This window comes from Mustelus asterias, chromosome 11, assembly GCF_964213995.1.
Source record: "Mustelus asterias chromosome 11, sMusAst1.hap1.1, whole genome shotgun sequence".
In the NCBI taxonomy this organism is placed as follows: Eukaryota; Metazoa; Chordata; class Chondrichthyes; order Carcharhiniformes; family Triakidae; genus Mustelus; species Mustelus asterias.
In genome coordinates, this window is record NC_135811.1 from 110,070,556 (window position 1) to 110,086,324 (window position 15,769).

General features: G+C 42.8%; 1 protein-coding gene across 2 annotated transcripts in view; it reads right to left on the minus strand.

Moving 5' to 3' along the window:
• The window catches only part of LOC144500817 (zinc finger protein Aiolos-like), a 151,154-nt gene that overhangs the window by 64,664 nt on the left and 70,721 nt on the right, over positions 1-15,769 (minus strand). Inside the window, exons 4-5 of one of the 2 annotated variants that reach the window (XM_078224287.1) lie at positions 10,102-10,362; positions 6,645-6,812 (exon numbers count right to left, since the gene is read on the minus strand). In XM_078224287.1, the coding sequence (XP_078080413.1) occupies positions 6,645-6,812; positions 10,102-10,362 (429 nt within the window). The remainder of the gene's footprint in view (positions 1-6,644; positions 6,813-10,101; positions 10,363-15,769) is intronic. The other variant, XM_078224288.1, reaches the window with a different exon arrangement.

The following is a 15,769-nucleotide window of genomic DNA, read 5'->3' on the forward strand; positions in this document are numbered from 1 at the left end:
GAGGCTTTTCCCCAGGGTGGAAGTGTCAATTACAAGGGGGGCTCAGGTTCAAGATGAGCGGGGTAAAGTTTAAGGGAGTTGTGTGGGAAAAGTTTTTCACGCAGAGAGTGGTGGGTGCCTGGAACGCGCTGCCAGAGGAGGTGGTGGAAACAGGCACATTAGCAACATTTAAGAGGCATCTGGATGGGAACGTGAATAGGGAGGGAATAGAGGGATTCGGACCGAGTAAGGGCAGAAAAGTTTTTTTAGCTTTGTTAGGGCATCATGATTGGCATGGGCTTGGAGGGCCGAAGGGCCTGTTCCTGTGCTGCACTTTTCTTTGTTCCATAACACTTGCGAGTCTGTTGCACTCCCTTTAAAGCTAATCTATCCTCCCTGAAGGATGGTGCCAGAATTTGAATGAGATCTGATCAAGTTTTGTGTGACTGAAATATAACTGCCAATTTTGAATTTCAATCTCTTTGAGATGAAGGCAAATATTCCTTTTGATTGCTTTTGTATTTGTGAATGAGCTTTTGTTTACATGGACATTGTTGAATAAAATACATTTTTTATCAGTCTTGCGTGCATCAGGAGGTACACCGGATACCCATGTACAAGGAAATCAACAAATTTATCATATATGAGAAGACAGTGCTGATTGGTTGGCATGTGGACTGATTGGTTGAGATGTTGTCATGGAGAATGCACTAGTTGATCGTGACTGACAGTTAACTGCCGAAAACTGTTTAAAATTTTGTTCAGGCAGCTTGACACTGATTGGTCAAAGCATTGCCCTAAGGAATGAACCAGCAAATGGCTGCCACTTATTTTATTTAGCTGAAACAGGCACCATTTTATTTCTGTCTGCAAAAAACAGGGCCCTGTGTATTAATATATGTAGCTTCCAGTACACACAAATGTACCACATTGAAAGCACGATTGACAATCTAAAATTGGTTGTCAGCGTAATTCTTAGCACAAACCCTAATGCAAATGTTGTCCAATCACAGAGTCACATCTAATGTTGGACACTGTGTTTTGAGATTTGAAGCACGGACTAGTTGGGTACGGTCTGCACCTTGTCCATTGCGAACAGCGGAAGGGACATGCTGTTTGATATGATGCCATATTCTTTGAGATGTCCAGCCTACATACCTAGCATCACACTGGCACTGAAATTCATATACCATATTACTCATCTTTTGGTTTAACGGCAGCATCCTGTTAGTAGGGGATACTATTTGTGTTGTTACTGCAAAACAGTGGCACAAAACAGCTTCACCTGCTGCTTTTCAGAGCTGAAAGTGACAGCCCTTCGTCCTGTTCACGTGTTTCCAGCACAAAATGATATGCTCAGGATAGACGCTATCCTGCAGGGTGCCTTTGATGTCCCCTCGTCAACATCTAGCGTGCATGGTGAACATTAGAACATAAAAAAACAGAGCAGGAATAGGTCATCTGGCCCCTCGAGCCTGCTCCGCCATTCAATAAGATCATGGCTGATCTTTTCGTGGACTCAGCTCCACTTACCCACCCGCTCACCATAACCCTTAATTCCTTTACTGTTCAAAATCTATATATTTTTTCCTTAAAAACATTCAACTGCTTCATTGGGCAGGGAATTCCACAGATTCCAATGAGTATAGTCCCAGTCTACTCAGTCTCTCCTCACGGCACGGTAGCACAGTGGTTAGCACTGCTGCTTCACAGCTCCAGGGTCCCGGGTTCGATTCCCGGCTCAGGTCGCTGTCTGTGTGGAGTTTGCACATTCTCCTCGTGTCTGCGTGGGTTTCCTCCGGGTGCTCCGGTTTCCTCCCACAGTCCAAAGATGTGCGGGTTAGGTTGATTGGCCAGGTTAAAAATTGCCCCTTAGAGTCCTGAGATGCGTAGGTTAGTGGGATTAGCGGGTAAATATGTGGGGGTAGGGCCTGGGTGGGATTGTGGTCGGTGCAGACTCGATGGGCCGAATGGCCTCCTTCTGCACTGTAGGGTTTCTATGATTTCTATGATTTCTATAAGCCAACCCTCTCAACTCTGGAATCAACCCAGTGAATCTCCTCTGCACCCCCTCCAGTGCCAGTATATCCTTTCTTCAGTAAGGAGGACAAAACTGTACACAGTACTCCAGGTGTGGCCTCACCAGCACCTTATACAGCTGCAACATAACCTCCCTGTTTTTAAACTCCATCCCTCTAGCAATGAAGGACAAAATTCCATTTGCCTTCTTAATTACCTGCTGCACCTGCAAACCAACTCCTTGAGATTCCTGCACAAGGACACCCAGGTCCCTCTGCACAGCAGCATGCTGCAATTTTTTACCATTTAAATAATAGTCCATCATGCTCTCATTCCTGTCAAAATGGATGACCTCACATTTACCAACATTGTGCTCCATCTGCCAGACCCTCGCCCACTCGCTTAAACTATCTATATCCCTCTACAGACTTTCAGTGTCACACTTTGCTCTACCACTCATTTTAGTGTCATCTGTGAATTTTGATACATTACATTGGTCCCCAACTCCAAATCATCTATGCAAATCGTAAACAATTGCGGTCCCAACACTGATCCCTGAGGCACACCACTAGTCACTGATCGCCAACCAGAAAAACAACAGGTTACCCTACTCTTTGCTTTCTGTTAGTTAACCAATCCTCTATCCATGCTAATACATTACCCGTAACACCGTACACCTTTATCACAAGTAGGCTTACATTAACACCACAGTGAAGTTACTGTGAAAATTCCCTAGTTGCTATACACCTTTATCTTATGTAGCAGTCTTTGGTGCGGCACCTTGTCAAATGCCTTCTGGAAATCCAGATATGCCGCCATATTCTTTGAGGACATTACGAGCACCAGTTACCCGTTGCTCGTAATGTCCTCAAAGAATTCCAGTAAATTGGTTAAACATGACTTGCTTTTCATGAGCAAATAGCTTGGGCCTTATTCATAAGTGGCTGATGAGGCAAATCTTATAGCGACTTTTAAAAAAAGTTTATTTATTAGTGTCACAAGTAGGCTTACATTAACACCACAGTGAAGTTACTGTGAAAATTCCCTAGTTGCTATACTCCGGCGCCTGTGTCTTTCAGACTGTGGGACGAAACTGGAGCACCCAGAGGAAACCCACACAGACAAGGGGAGAACATGCAGACTCCGCACAGAGTCTTATATGTCCTAAGAATGCAAGAGGGAAGATTTCACCAAAAATGTCCCTTTTTCAGCAATACTCAAGCTCTGTGATTCTGTACCATGAAATGATTATTTGCGTGGACATCAAAATCTCTTTGCTCCTTATGTTTCTAGTTCACACCATTAATCAAATATTTAAGTCCGTCTTCCTCAGATACATTTCCCCATATGGACTCTATCGACCATAGTTTTGTCCACTTGCTTTATCTGTCTATGCGCCTTTGTAACTTCCTGCTTCCACCTCACAAATTATTGTGCCACCTGGTTTAGTGTCAACTGAAAATCTGGATTTGTAACTCCAAACAACTTGAATGCACAGGTAATAAAGTCCTAAAGTTACAAATGCTGCAAATTCTATCTGTGCGGAGCCTGCACATTCTCCCCGTGTCTGCGTGGGTTTCCCCCGGGTGCTCCGGTTTCCTCCCACAGTCCAAAGGCGTGCAGGTTAAGTTAATTGGCCATGCTAAATTGCCCCTAGTGTCAAGGGAATTAGCAGGTTAATATATCGGGTTACGGGGATAGGGCCTGGGTGGATTGTGGTCGGTGCAGACTCAATGGGCCGAATGGCCTCCTTCTGCACTGTAGGGATTTTATGAAATTAATTTACTGAAGCTGGAATTATGGACAATTTACTGTGATTAGAAACATTCTTATTGATAAGAAAACATTAAATGTTAAAATTACTTCTGAAAGAGTACTTCAATTAAGATAAAATCATTAGTATCATAGAATCCCTACAGTGCAGGAGGTAGCCATTTGGTCCATCAAGCGTACACCAACTCTCTTGGTGGGGACACAGTGGTGTCAATTGGGCAGGGAGATGCTCAATTTCTGCTAAAGCAAAACTGATCATGTGGGTGGAGTGGTTTGAGAAAGAGCATCTTACAGGGAGATCATGGACCTTGTGGGGGTTGTCACAGTTACGTATAATACAGATTGGCCCTTCTTCAGCGATTCATGGAAAATTATTTATTGATTTGGCATAGATTTATAGGAAATGGATTACTGGTAAGTACTGATGGGTAAGAGATAGGTCATTGATAGGGTGTAGATTGCTCTGTCATCAAATTTGTCTGTTAAGTATTAATGTCAGTGTCATGTAAAGCAAACTGTTTCTTCCAACTCGACAAAGTTTCATAGAATCTTGGCTAAATCTTGGGAACTGACAGTGGCTGGTGGATATAAATCAACAGATACTTGTTAGAGGAATTATGTAAGGTGAGGGTTGTAATAAGTCAGATACCCCAAGTATTGCTGTTGAGACCACAATTGGTTTTAATTTAATTCAATGGCTTACATTGAGAAGCTCAAAGCAAATTAGTCAAATTTGTAGATGATACCAAACTAGAAAAACTAATGGAATTGGCAGCGACATCTCAGAAGTTACAGAATGATTTGAAATAAGTAAATAGATAGAAACATAACAGGTGAAAGTTAATACAAACACATGTAAAGTATCACACATAGAATAATGGCTAATACTCCATGAATGGCGTTGAAGGGTAAAGCTGAAAGATATCTCGGAGTTTTAGTGTACTCAACACACAACATAGCCAAAAAAATGCAGCACCAACCAACAAAGCCAACAGAACGTTAAGCTCCACACAAGTCAGAGTGTCACGATCAAAAGTGTACAGCGTGTGCTCACACTGCATTGAGGTGCAGATTCGGCATCAAGGCAAAAGCGAGAAGTCCAAGAGTTGGAGGTAGTGCAAAGATGGACCATGAGCCTGATTCATTGTGATAGAGGGGTTAAGCTCTGAGGAAGAAATTGAGGAACTGTTCAGTGGTGTCTGAGAGATATCCTTACAGGAACAAGGAGGACTAGAAAGATTATGGAAAAGATACATCAGAAAACTACATTAAATTACTTGAATAGGACAAGGGGACAATTCGAACTAACATAGAGGCAAAATTATTTGATTTGATTTATTATTGTCACATGTATTAAAATACAGTGAAAAGTATTGTTTCTTGCACACTATACAGACAAAGCATACTGTTCATAGAGAAGGAAACGAGAGAGTGCAGAATGTAGTGTTACAGTCATAGCTAGGGTGTAGAGAAAGATCAACTTAATGCAAGGTAAGTCCATTCAAAAGTCTCACAACAGCAGGGAAGAAGCTGTTCTTGAGTCGGTTGGTACGTGACCTCAGACTTTTGTATCTTTTTCCCAACGGAAGAAGGTGGAAGAGAGAGAATGTCCGGGGTGCGTGGGGTCCTTAATTATGCTGGCTGCTTTGCCGAGGCAACGGGAAGTGTAGACAGAGTCAATGGATGGGAGACTGGTTTGTGTGATGGATTGGGCTACATTCACGACCTTTTGTAGTTCCTTGCAGTCTTGGGCAGAGCAGGAGCCATACCAATTAGGAGCTAATTAGGCTAAATGTCAGGAGTTTCCTCTTCACAAGAAAAGTGATCACTACATGGAAATGGTTTGCAGTTGGTCTATTGCAAGTGAAAGCCATGAAGTAATTTAAGAGCAATTGGATGCTACACAGGGAACAACCAAAAGGTTTTCCAGACGGGACGAATCATAATGGTCTTCCTCATCTATAATTAACATGCGACGTCAGCTTGAACATACTGAGATAACTTAGTAACTTTGAAATGTTCAAAGTCGTTCTAAATATAAGGTGCAGAATGTTTGAGCCTAGCCCACTGGCGGGATCTTCTGGTTCCACCTAAGCCAATGAACTTTTGAATGGCTCGCTGCATTTTCTAGTCCCACCCCCACCAGAACAGGGCTATAAAATTCCACCTGTGGACTAGTTGAATGGTAGTGAGGGTTTACTGCAGCAAAATGCAAATTAAGTTACTGTGAAAAGGTGAAACTAAATATATTGATGGTACATTGAATATTTGACTTTCACACTATTTCCTGCCTTGTTACTTCCGATGAGTCCTAATCTAAAGTTTAAAGTTAAAGTTTATTTATTAGTCACAGGTAAGGCTTACATTAACACTGCAATGAAGTTATTGTGTAATTCCTCTAGTTGCCACACTCCGGCACCTGTTTGGGTCAATGCACCGAACTAGCACGCCTTTCAGAATGTGGGAGGAAACCGGAGCACCCAGAGGAAACCCACGCAGATATGGGAAGAATGTGCAAATTCAACACAGACAGTGACGCAAGCCGGGAATTGAACTCGGGTCCCTGGCGCTGTGAGGCAGCAGTGCTAACCACCGTGTTACCGTAATTTATATTAGCATGTTGCAAGCAATCATGGCAGACAGATACGTTAACAAGAAAATCACTGAAACTTACTGTTTTTACAAACAGTTTACATTTCTTCTTGAAATTATAATTTTATAGGTATGAAATAGTTCGATTTGCTTCCGGCCTATTTCCTCAAATGAAGCTTGCATGCAAATCATGACCTTTACTCATACTTCTTGGAAGCTGATCTGAAACAATGTAAAAAATTTTGATGACACTAAATAGTTGAATTCACTGATTGACTTACTGGAATGTGTACGCAGGTGACCTGACAGAGCATCTCTGCGTCGACAGGCGTAATTACAGAGGTGACATTTGAAGGGCTTTTCACCAGTGTGAAGTTTTATGTGGCGCAGAAGATTTCCTTTCTGAGTAAAGGATGCTCCACACTGGTTACAGTGAAAGGGGCGCTCACCTGCAAAAGTAAGAGATACCATTAATGATTTAAGAAATTCACCCATATTACAAACTCACACATTCATGTAATATTTTGGGAGGCAAATTGTAACACATGTTTGAAGTGATCTCTTGCGCTAGAGTGTTGCTTCAGAAACAAAGCACTAACAAACATGAGAGAAAGCATTTGTTGGCCAGTAGCAATGGGCACTTTCAGCACTTCACACTCCTGGCAGTACACCCGCCATGATTTTCCACCTGTTCATTGTTAACATGCAGAAAACCATCATGAACATGTGCTTGAGCTCTCAACACATGACCTGGAGATGAGTCTCTGTGCAAGAATGTGAGTGTGTAAAATTAACCCTGATGAATTTATTTCAGAGTGCTGGTGATGATCAGGAACATGGAGTTGATGCTGATCAATATGAACTGTAACGACAATAAAAGATTGTAGCCTTGGGCCAGGATTTCATGCTGACTCCCTCTGTTTATGCCACATGTGAATGGGTGTCTCTTCAGGGTCATGTTAATGTTCACTGATGGACAAATGGAATTTTAATGTGGAAATCCAATTTGTTGGGCATGAGAAAAACAAACCAATAGCCTCATTCTTCCCAACTCTTCTCTTTAATAATCCACATAATTCCAACAGCAAAGCATCAACACTATGGTTATCCTGAAAATTACTAATGGTGGGTGCCCCAGAAAACTGTTTTGTTTCACTGCAGTCAGCCTATTCATTGTGCTGACTTTTCAATAGACACAGCTAGATGGCAGAATTCTGACTGTCTGTAAGATGGGCGGCTGTGACTTGGTTCCTCAAAGCTTTGGTCAATCTTCAGATGAACTCATAATACTTGTGCCAAATGTAATACTCAACAGTACAGAGAAATTTAAACAGCTTCATCTTTGTTACAGGTGAGTTGTGATATACTGAGAAGGTACTAGGGGATGGGGGAAGTGATCGAAATTTGGATATAAATAATTTGCACAAATGCATTCCCTTTCCTGATAAAACCGCCAAAGCTTGTGTCGTTGAAATAACCAAAGCAGATATTGGTGGAAATTATATACCAACTCATGCGGGGGAGAAGAGGCACTATGTACTGCCTGAGAATGTGGTGGAGACAGGTTCAACCAAGGCGTTTAAGAAGGAATTGGGTTATTATCTAAAAACAAAGCATAACATTTATATAGATTTGCACTAAAGTGTTGCTTCAGAAACACAGACACTAACAAATATGATAAAGTGTTTGTTAGCCGGTAGCAATGGGTACTTTATTCTAACAGGGTTAGACAGGGTGGATTCAGAAAGAATGTTCCCAATGGTGGGGGAGTCCAGAGCTAGGGGTCATAGTTTGAGGATAAGGGGTAAACCTTTTAGAACTGAGGTGAGGAGAAATTTCTTCACCCAGAGGGTGGTGAATGTGTGGAATCACTACCACAGAATGCAGTTGAGGCCAAAACATTGTCTGATTTCAAGAAGAAATTAGATATAGCTCTTGGGGCTAAAGGGATCGAGGAATAGGGGGGGAAGGGGGGAATCAGGATATTGACTTTGATGATCAATGAATGGCGGAGCAGACTCGAAGGGCCGAATGGCCTCCTCCTGCTTCTGCTTTCTATATGCAGGGCTATGGGGAGAAGGCTGGGGAGTGGCACTCGGTAAATTGTTCCTTTGTACATCCTGCACAGACATGATAGGCCAAACAGCCTTCTTCTACGCCATAACCATTCAGTAATCATATTGTCAGCATTGTATAAAGAGATGTAGACTGTAGAATCTTGTTTCTTAGGCTCCCCGTGGAAACAAAAGCCAACATTTCAACATTAGTTTCCATAATGTTTCAGGCACACTGCTTTCCTTGTTAAACTTCATTTAACATTATTGTACTATCTTATTTACAAATTTATGGAACTATTATTAAATAAAGCAAAGTATAGATGCAGGGCTGGTCAGCTTGGGTTTAAGCCCCTCTGTGATTGTCAATTAGACTGCGAAGAAAATGAATGATTTATAACTTTGAAATCACTAGAAAGGAACAAATCTTTGTTTTGGGATTAATTTGAGGGGAAAATGAAGAGTGCATGTTCTGTTGTAACACACAGTTCCACTGGACAATTACATGGAAGCAGTGAACGCATCTCTGACTGGCCAATTGTGCACATGGTACAGGCAACAAACACTGGCCGATGAATTTGTCAATAAACACCCTGTTACTCGCCAAGTGGAAAAAGGACATTGATAAAGAGTACACCTTCCATTGGCTAATTGGTCCAACGTTATCCTTTAATGAGCATCTGTCATGGGATCGTACTGATAATGGGCTGCATTTTATGAGAGGGGGCAGGTGCGGGGGCTGTGTGTGTGGACTGCTCCCCACCCACTCACAATGGAAGGAAAGTTGGCCAGATAGGACTTCCGCCACTCCGTGGGAGGAAGCTCCACCTTCCATTAGTCTCAGCAGTGCAGGAATTCAGGACAGGGCAATGGTGGGACATCAGAAAGAAGCTCAAAGAAGATCAAGACTGCCCAGAATAAGTACATTGTGACGTTTTAGGCCAGGGAGAGACCCTAGCGCCTGGTGGGGGGGGGGGGCTGGGGAGTGCTGGGCTTTGCAGAAGAAGTTGGGGAATTATCATCTTGGGGGGTATGGTCATGGTGTGCACACAGCACGCACCGAATGAGGTGCCCCCTCTCCCACTGCCTTTTCTCATGACAGCCTTAAAAATGGCCTGCCACTGCCGGCTGACTGCCCATGCCAACTGTTTTAGAGCGTGGGCGGTCAACAGACTTGTTAGCAAACCTAATTAACCTTTAATTATTCATTTAACTGTGGCAGGGGAGCTGATTTTAGAGCCTGCCCACCCGGTGTGTAATGGGGATTGGGTTGGGGTGGGTGGGAAGGTGGCAGGCTTGCTCCCGAACTATTTACAAGGTCCCTCCTCTCCCCTCGCTGCAAACATGGCAGACGGGGCCATATAAACTGCAGACCAAAGAGTGCACCTTCCACTAATTATCGTGCAATCGCACAGCCAGGAAGCACATCTTTCACTAAAAATGACCATCTTGCACTGAGTGCCTGTGGAGAAGGACAAGGCTCGGATTCTAACCTACCCTAAGGGATCCTGCAAAGAAATACTGTTGGGTTAAAAAGAATCCTGTATTCGGGAGGTAAAACAATTACACATTAATTAACACTGAAGTGTGATATTTGTTTAAATGTTATGCATTTAAATTGGTTCCACTGTACAATGCTGAATGGATTATGGTCTTGTATTGTAAATTTAGTAACACCAATTACCAGTGTGGCTTCGCTTGTGTACCATGAGGACATTTGGCCCAACACATGACAGTCCACAGATATCACATGTCAGTTTTCCATTAGACGCTCTAATACCATCGGCTGAAGTTGATCGATGGTTCAAGTGATCCCCGTCATAGCTTTCATTCTCCAGCAGACAGCTGCTGTTGTTGGTTCCTTCATATTCTTCAATGTGTCGTCCATCCTCTCTTAGATCAAGAGCTTGCTCACTCTCATCATAATCAGGGTTTACCGCATCTGCTGTATCATAAGCAATAAAATAGCAATCAGTTCATTCTTCCAGTGAATAACATCTTGCCTCAAAAAGTACTCATATGAACACATTAGGAGCAGAAGTAGGCCTCTTGGCCCCTTGAGCCTGCTCTGCCATTCATTAAGATCGTGGCTGATCTATTTTTAACCTCAACTCCACATTTCCACTTACCCTTCCATTAAAAATATTCAAAGATCCTGCCTCCGCCAGAGCTCCAAAGACTCATGACCCTCTGACAGAAAAAAATTCTCCTCATCGCTGTCTCAAATGGATGTCTCCTTATTTTTAAACAGTGACCCCCCTCATCCTAGATTCTCCTAGAAGAGGGAACATCCTCTCCACATCCACCGTCCATACTCCTCGGGACCTTAAATGTTTCAGTCAAGTCACCTCTCACTTTTCTAAACTCCAGCGGATACAAGCCCAGCCTGTCCAATCTTTCCTCGTAAGACACACCATTCCAGGTAATGGTCTGGTAAACCTTTCCTGAAATGCTCCCAGTACATTTCCATCTTTCCTTAAGTAAACAGACAATACAGTATACAGTAGTTTCACCCTTTGTAGCCACTTTATGTTCTCTTTGCAATTTATCCTACCTACCTTTGTGTCATCAGCAAGTTTACCACACCTTTGGTCCCTTCATCCAAGTCATTTATATAAATTGTATAAGGTTGAAGTCCCAGCACACCACAGTGGCACACCACTCGTTACATCTTGTCAACCAGAAAATGACCCATTTATGCCTACTCTGTTTGCTGTTAGCCAGCCAATCTTCTACCCATGCCAAAATGATTCAGGGAGTATCACTGCAACATGAGCTTTCCCCCCCCACAATAACCTTTGATGTGGTAGCTTATCAAATGCTTTCTGGCACTCTAAGTACAGTACATCCACTGATATCCCTTTATCCACAGAACTATAATACACTGGTTAAACATGATTTCTTTCTCACAGAACCATGCTAACTCTGCCTGATTAACATGAATTTTCCAAGAGTCCTGCTATAACATCCTAAATATTAACTGCTAACATTTCCCCATGGCAGGTATTAACCTAACTGGCCTGCAATTTTCTGCTTTCATCTCCTTCCCTTTTTAAATAAAGGAGTTACATTTGCCATTTTCCAATCTAATGAAACCTTCCCCGAATCTGGACAATTTTGGAAAATTAAAACCAATACATCAACGAACCCATTAGCCACTTAGTTTTTACATTCTAGGATGACGTCCATCAGGACGTGGGGACTTGACAATTTACAATTCCAACTATTTGCTCAGTACCACTTCCCGGGTGATTGTATTTTCCTTGAGTTCCTCAGTTTCATTTACAGCTAATTCTGGGATGTCACTTGTATCCTCTACGGTGAAGACAGATGCAAAATATATGTTCATTTCATCGCCTTATTTTCCAATGTTAATTCTGCAGACTCACTTTCTATAGGACCGATGCTTAGTTTGTTAACTCTCTTTTTAATATCCAGAGACGTTTATATCCGCCTTAATATTTCTAGCTCGCTTCCCCTCGTACTCTACGCTTTCCCTCTGTAGTAATCTTTTAACTGTTCTTTGCTTTTTTTAATGTTCTGTCCAATCTTCTGACCTGCCATTCACCTTTACGCAAATACTTGAACATTTTTTAGTTTTTTAGATGGATCCTCCCCTTGGAATTTTTTTTTCTCATTGGAAAGTATCTATTCTGTGTATTCTGAAATATCCCCTTAAACCTCTGCCACTGCATCGCTACTGAACTTCCCCTTCACAGAAAATGCTGGAAAATCTCAGCAGGTCTGACAGCACCTGGGAAAAGAGAACAAAGTTAACGTTGAGGCTGGAATTTTACCGGCACACTCGCTCCGATTCCGGGGGCGGGCGAGGCTTGGAGAACGGCATTGTCCGTTGGCCTCAGGCGGGATCCTACCACCTTGGGTGGACGTGCCGGTAAAATTCCGCCCTGAGTCTGGATGACCCTCCGTCAGAGCTGAAGACAATGGAAAGTAAGATGACATTTCTTTGTTGTGGAGAGGAGGCAGGGAAGCTGCAGAAACTGGATAGAGAGCCAGTGACACAACAACAGAATATCCTGGAAAACCTCAGCAGCATGGGGTGGCTCGGTGGCACAGTGGTTAGCACTGCTGCCTCACAGCACCAGGGACCCAGGTTCAATTCCGGCCTCAGGTCACTGTCTGTGTGGAGTTTGCACGTTCTCCCCGTGTCTGCGTGGGTTTCCTCCCACAGTCCAAAGACATGCAGGTTAGGTGGATTGGTCATGGTAAATGCGTGGGGCTTGTGGGGTTAGGTCAGAGGGGAGGGCCTGGGTGGAATGATCTTTCGGAGAGTCAGTACTGATTTGATGGGATGAATGGCCTCTTTCTGCACTGTAGAGGTTCTATGGTAATCCTGTGAGTGAACATGATAGCAAATTTTCACTTGTTATCCTGATGAATCCAGGCATGTTCATTTATCTCTAGTGCAATGCATCCCGCTTTCATTTATAAGCACTGTGTTGTGTAGGTTGTATTGCTCAATGTAGTGGCACAGTGGTTAGCACTGCCGCCTCACAGCGCTAGGAACCTGGGTTCGATTCCCAGCTTGTGTCACTCTCTGTGTGGCATTTGCACATTCTCCCCATGTCTGCCACAGTCCAAAAGACGTGCTGGTTAGATGCATTGACCATGCTAAATTCTCCCTCAGTGTACCCGAGCAAGCGCCAGAGTGTGGCCACTAGGGAATTTTCACAGTAACTTCTTTGCAGTGTTAATGTACACCTACTTGTGACACTAATAAATAAACAAACTTAAAAACTTAAACTTAAAAACATTGTGGGTAGGACCCGATGAACTTGTATTTTTTGTATTTCAGTTGTTTTGGGTTATAGAATCTCTGATTAACTCCTGTTATGGTCCAGACAGACTATATATCCTGGGAAAAGACATTGTATTGTATCACTGATGCCTCCGAGGTTGCTGGGTTTGGGGGAAGCATCCTTTGGTGCCTGCCCAAAAATCCTTGGTGGTTCAACCACCATTTAACCTGTGCCAATATCCTGTATTTTTTATGGTTGAATAAGCAATGGCAGTACGTTCTGTAGCTCTGTCACCATTATCCTATGAGTTTGGCTGTGCGTTGCTAAGTCAATTGAGACCGTTGAAATGTGGTTTAAAGACGAATGCGTAAATTTCCACATCCAGAGCATAAGACAAATCTGCTTGAAATTGCAAGGGCAAAAAGAACTCTAAAAAATGACATTCAGAAAAGAAACTCAGTCGTTTGATCATTTGATCAGGCTAAAAAAAATGACACAGATCTTTTCTGGAGGGCAACGCAAAGCAGAAAGAGGGGTCGGCCTAGGCATAGCTGGAAGACAGATGTCACAGAGTGGTGAGGACAAGCTGGAGTGGATGTGTGAGAATGGGACAATGCAGACAAGTGTGACACAGATCTCCTGGTAGGAGTAGCTACAATTAGGAGAGGATGGAGCACTATAAATATTGCAATAGAACTCAATCAGATGGGATTGCATGGAAATATATATTATAAAATAAATTAAATTAAAATATTATAAAAATATGCAAAGGAGCAGAATATAATAAAATGCCAGCTGATTTTCCATGACTTTGCCTACGGACAATTTTAAAATAAATATATTGTCCAGTCGTCAAGTATGTCTCAATTTCTAATTGTTATTGACTGTAACTTGACTCAACTGGACAATCTACAACAATTTGCGTTTATATAGCACCTTTAATGTAGTCAAACATCCCAGGATGTTTCACAGGAGTATTATGAAATAAATATAACATTGAGATACTTAGGGATAAATTAAGGCAGCTTGAACAAAAAGACGTGTCTTTTTAAAATTCTTTCATGGGGTGTGGGAGTCACTGCCTTAGCCAGCATTCGTTGCTCAATCGTAATTGCCCGTGAGGAGGTGGTGGTGAGCTGCCTTCTTAAACCGCTGCAATCCATGTAGTGTAGGCACACCCACAGTGCTGTTAGGAAAGGAGTTCCAGGATTCTGATCCAGTGACGGTGAAGGAACAGTGACATAGTTCCAAGTCAAGGTGTTGTATGGCTATGACAGGAACTTCCAGCTGGTGGTGTTCCCATTCATTTACTACCTTTGTCTTTCCAGGTGGTCGAGGTAATGGTTTTGGAAAGTGCTGTCAAAGGATTCTTGGTGAGTTGCTGCAGTACATCTAGTAGATGGTGCACACGGCTGCCACTGTCTGTTGCTGGCGGAGGGAGTGAATGTTGAAAGTGGTAGATGATTTACCAATCAAGCGGGCTTTGCCCTGGAGGATTTGATTTATTATTGTCACATGTATTGGGATACAGTGAAAAGTATTGTTTCTTGCACGCTACACAGACAAAATATAGGATATAGTGTTACAGTCATAACTAGGGTGTAGAGAAAGTTCAGCTTAACATATGGTAGGTCCACTCAAAAGTCTGATGGCAGCAGGAGAAAAGCTGTCCTTGAGTCAGTTGGTACGTGACCTCAGACTTTTGTATCTCTTTCCTGATGGAAGGAGGTGGAAGAGAGAATGTCTGAGGTGCGAGGGATCCTTGATTATGCCGACTGCTTTTCCGAGGCAGCGGGAATTGCAAACGGAGTCAATGGCTGGTTTGTGTGATGCACTGAGCTATGAGGTAAGAGAAGACAGGTGGAGAGGTTTAGGGAAGGATTTCCAGAGCTCAGGGCCCAGGAAGCAGAAGGCACAGCCACCAGTCCTGGAACAATTAAAATCAGAGGGTTGTATGGCTGGAGAAGGTTAGAGAGATAGGGAAGGATAAAGCCATGGAGAGATCTGAAAACAAGGGTGATTTTTATTAATTGAGGCACTGTTTCACCAGAAGTCAATATTGTTCAGCAAGCACAGGGGCAATAGTTGGGCAGGATTTGGTCTGAGTTAGGATACAAGCAGCAGAGTATTGGATAAAATTAGTTTACTGGTGGGGTGGGAAATGGGGTGTTGGCCAGGAAAATGTTGGAATAAAAATATAGAGGTAACAAAGGTGTGGATGAGGGTTTCAGCAGCAGGAGGTAAGGCGGGGATGGAATCAGATAATAGAAGTGGAAATAGAAATCTTAGCAATGATATGGATGTGTAGTCAAAAGTTCAACTCAAGATCAAGTACGACACCAGGGTTCCAAACAGTCTTGTTCAGTCTTAATCACCAGACAGAGGGATGGAGTCAATAGCTAGGGAACTGAACTTGTAGTGGGGTCTGAAGACAATGGCTTAAGTCTTCTAATTGCTTAATGGGAGGACATTTCTGCTCATCCATATTGAACAAGTAATTTGATAGTTTAGATATAGCAGAAGGGTCAAGATCAATGATGGTGAGGAAGTTACCAATGTAAATGTGGAAAGTGATGCTGTACTTTTTGATGA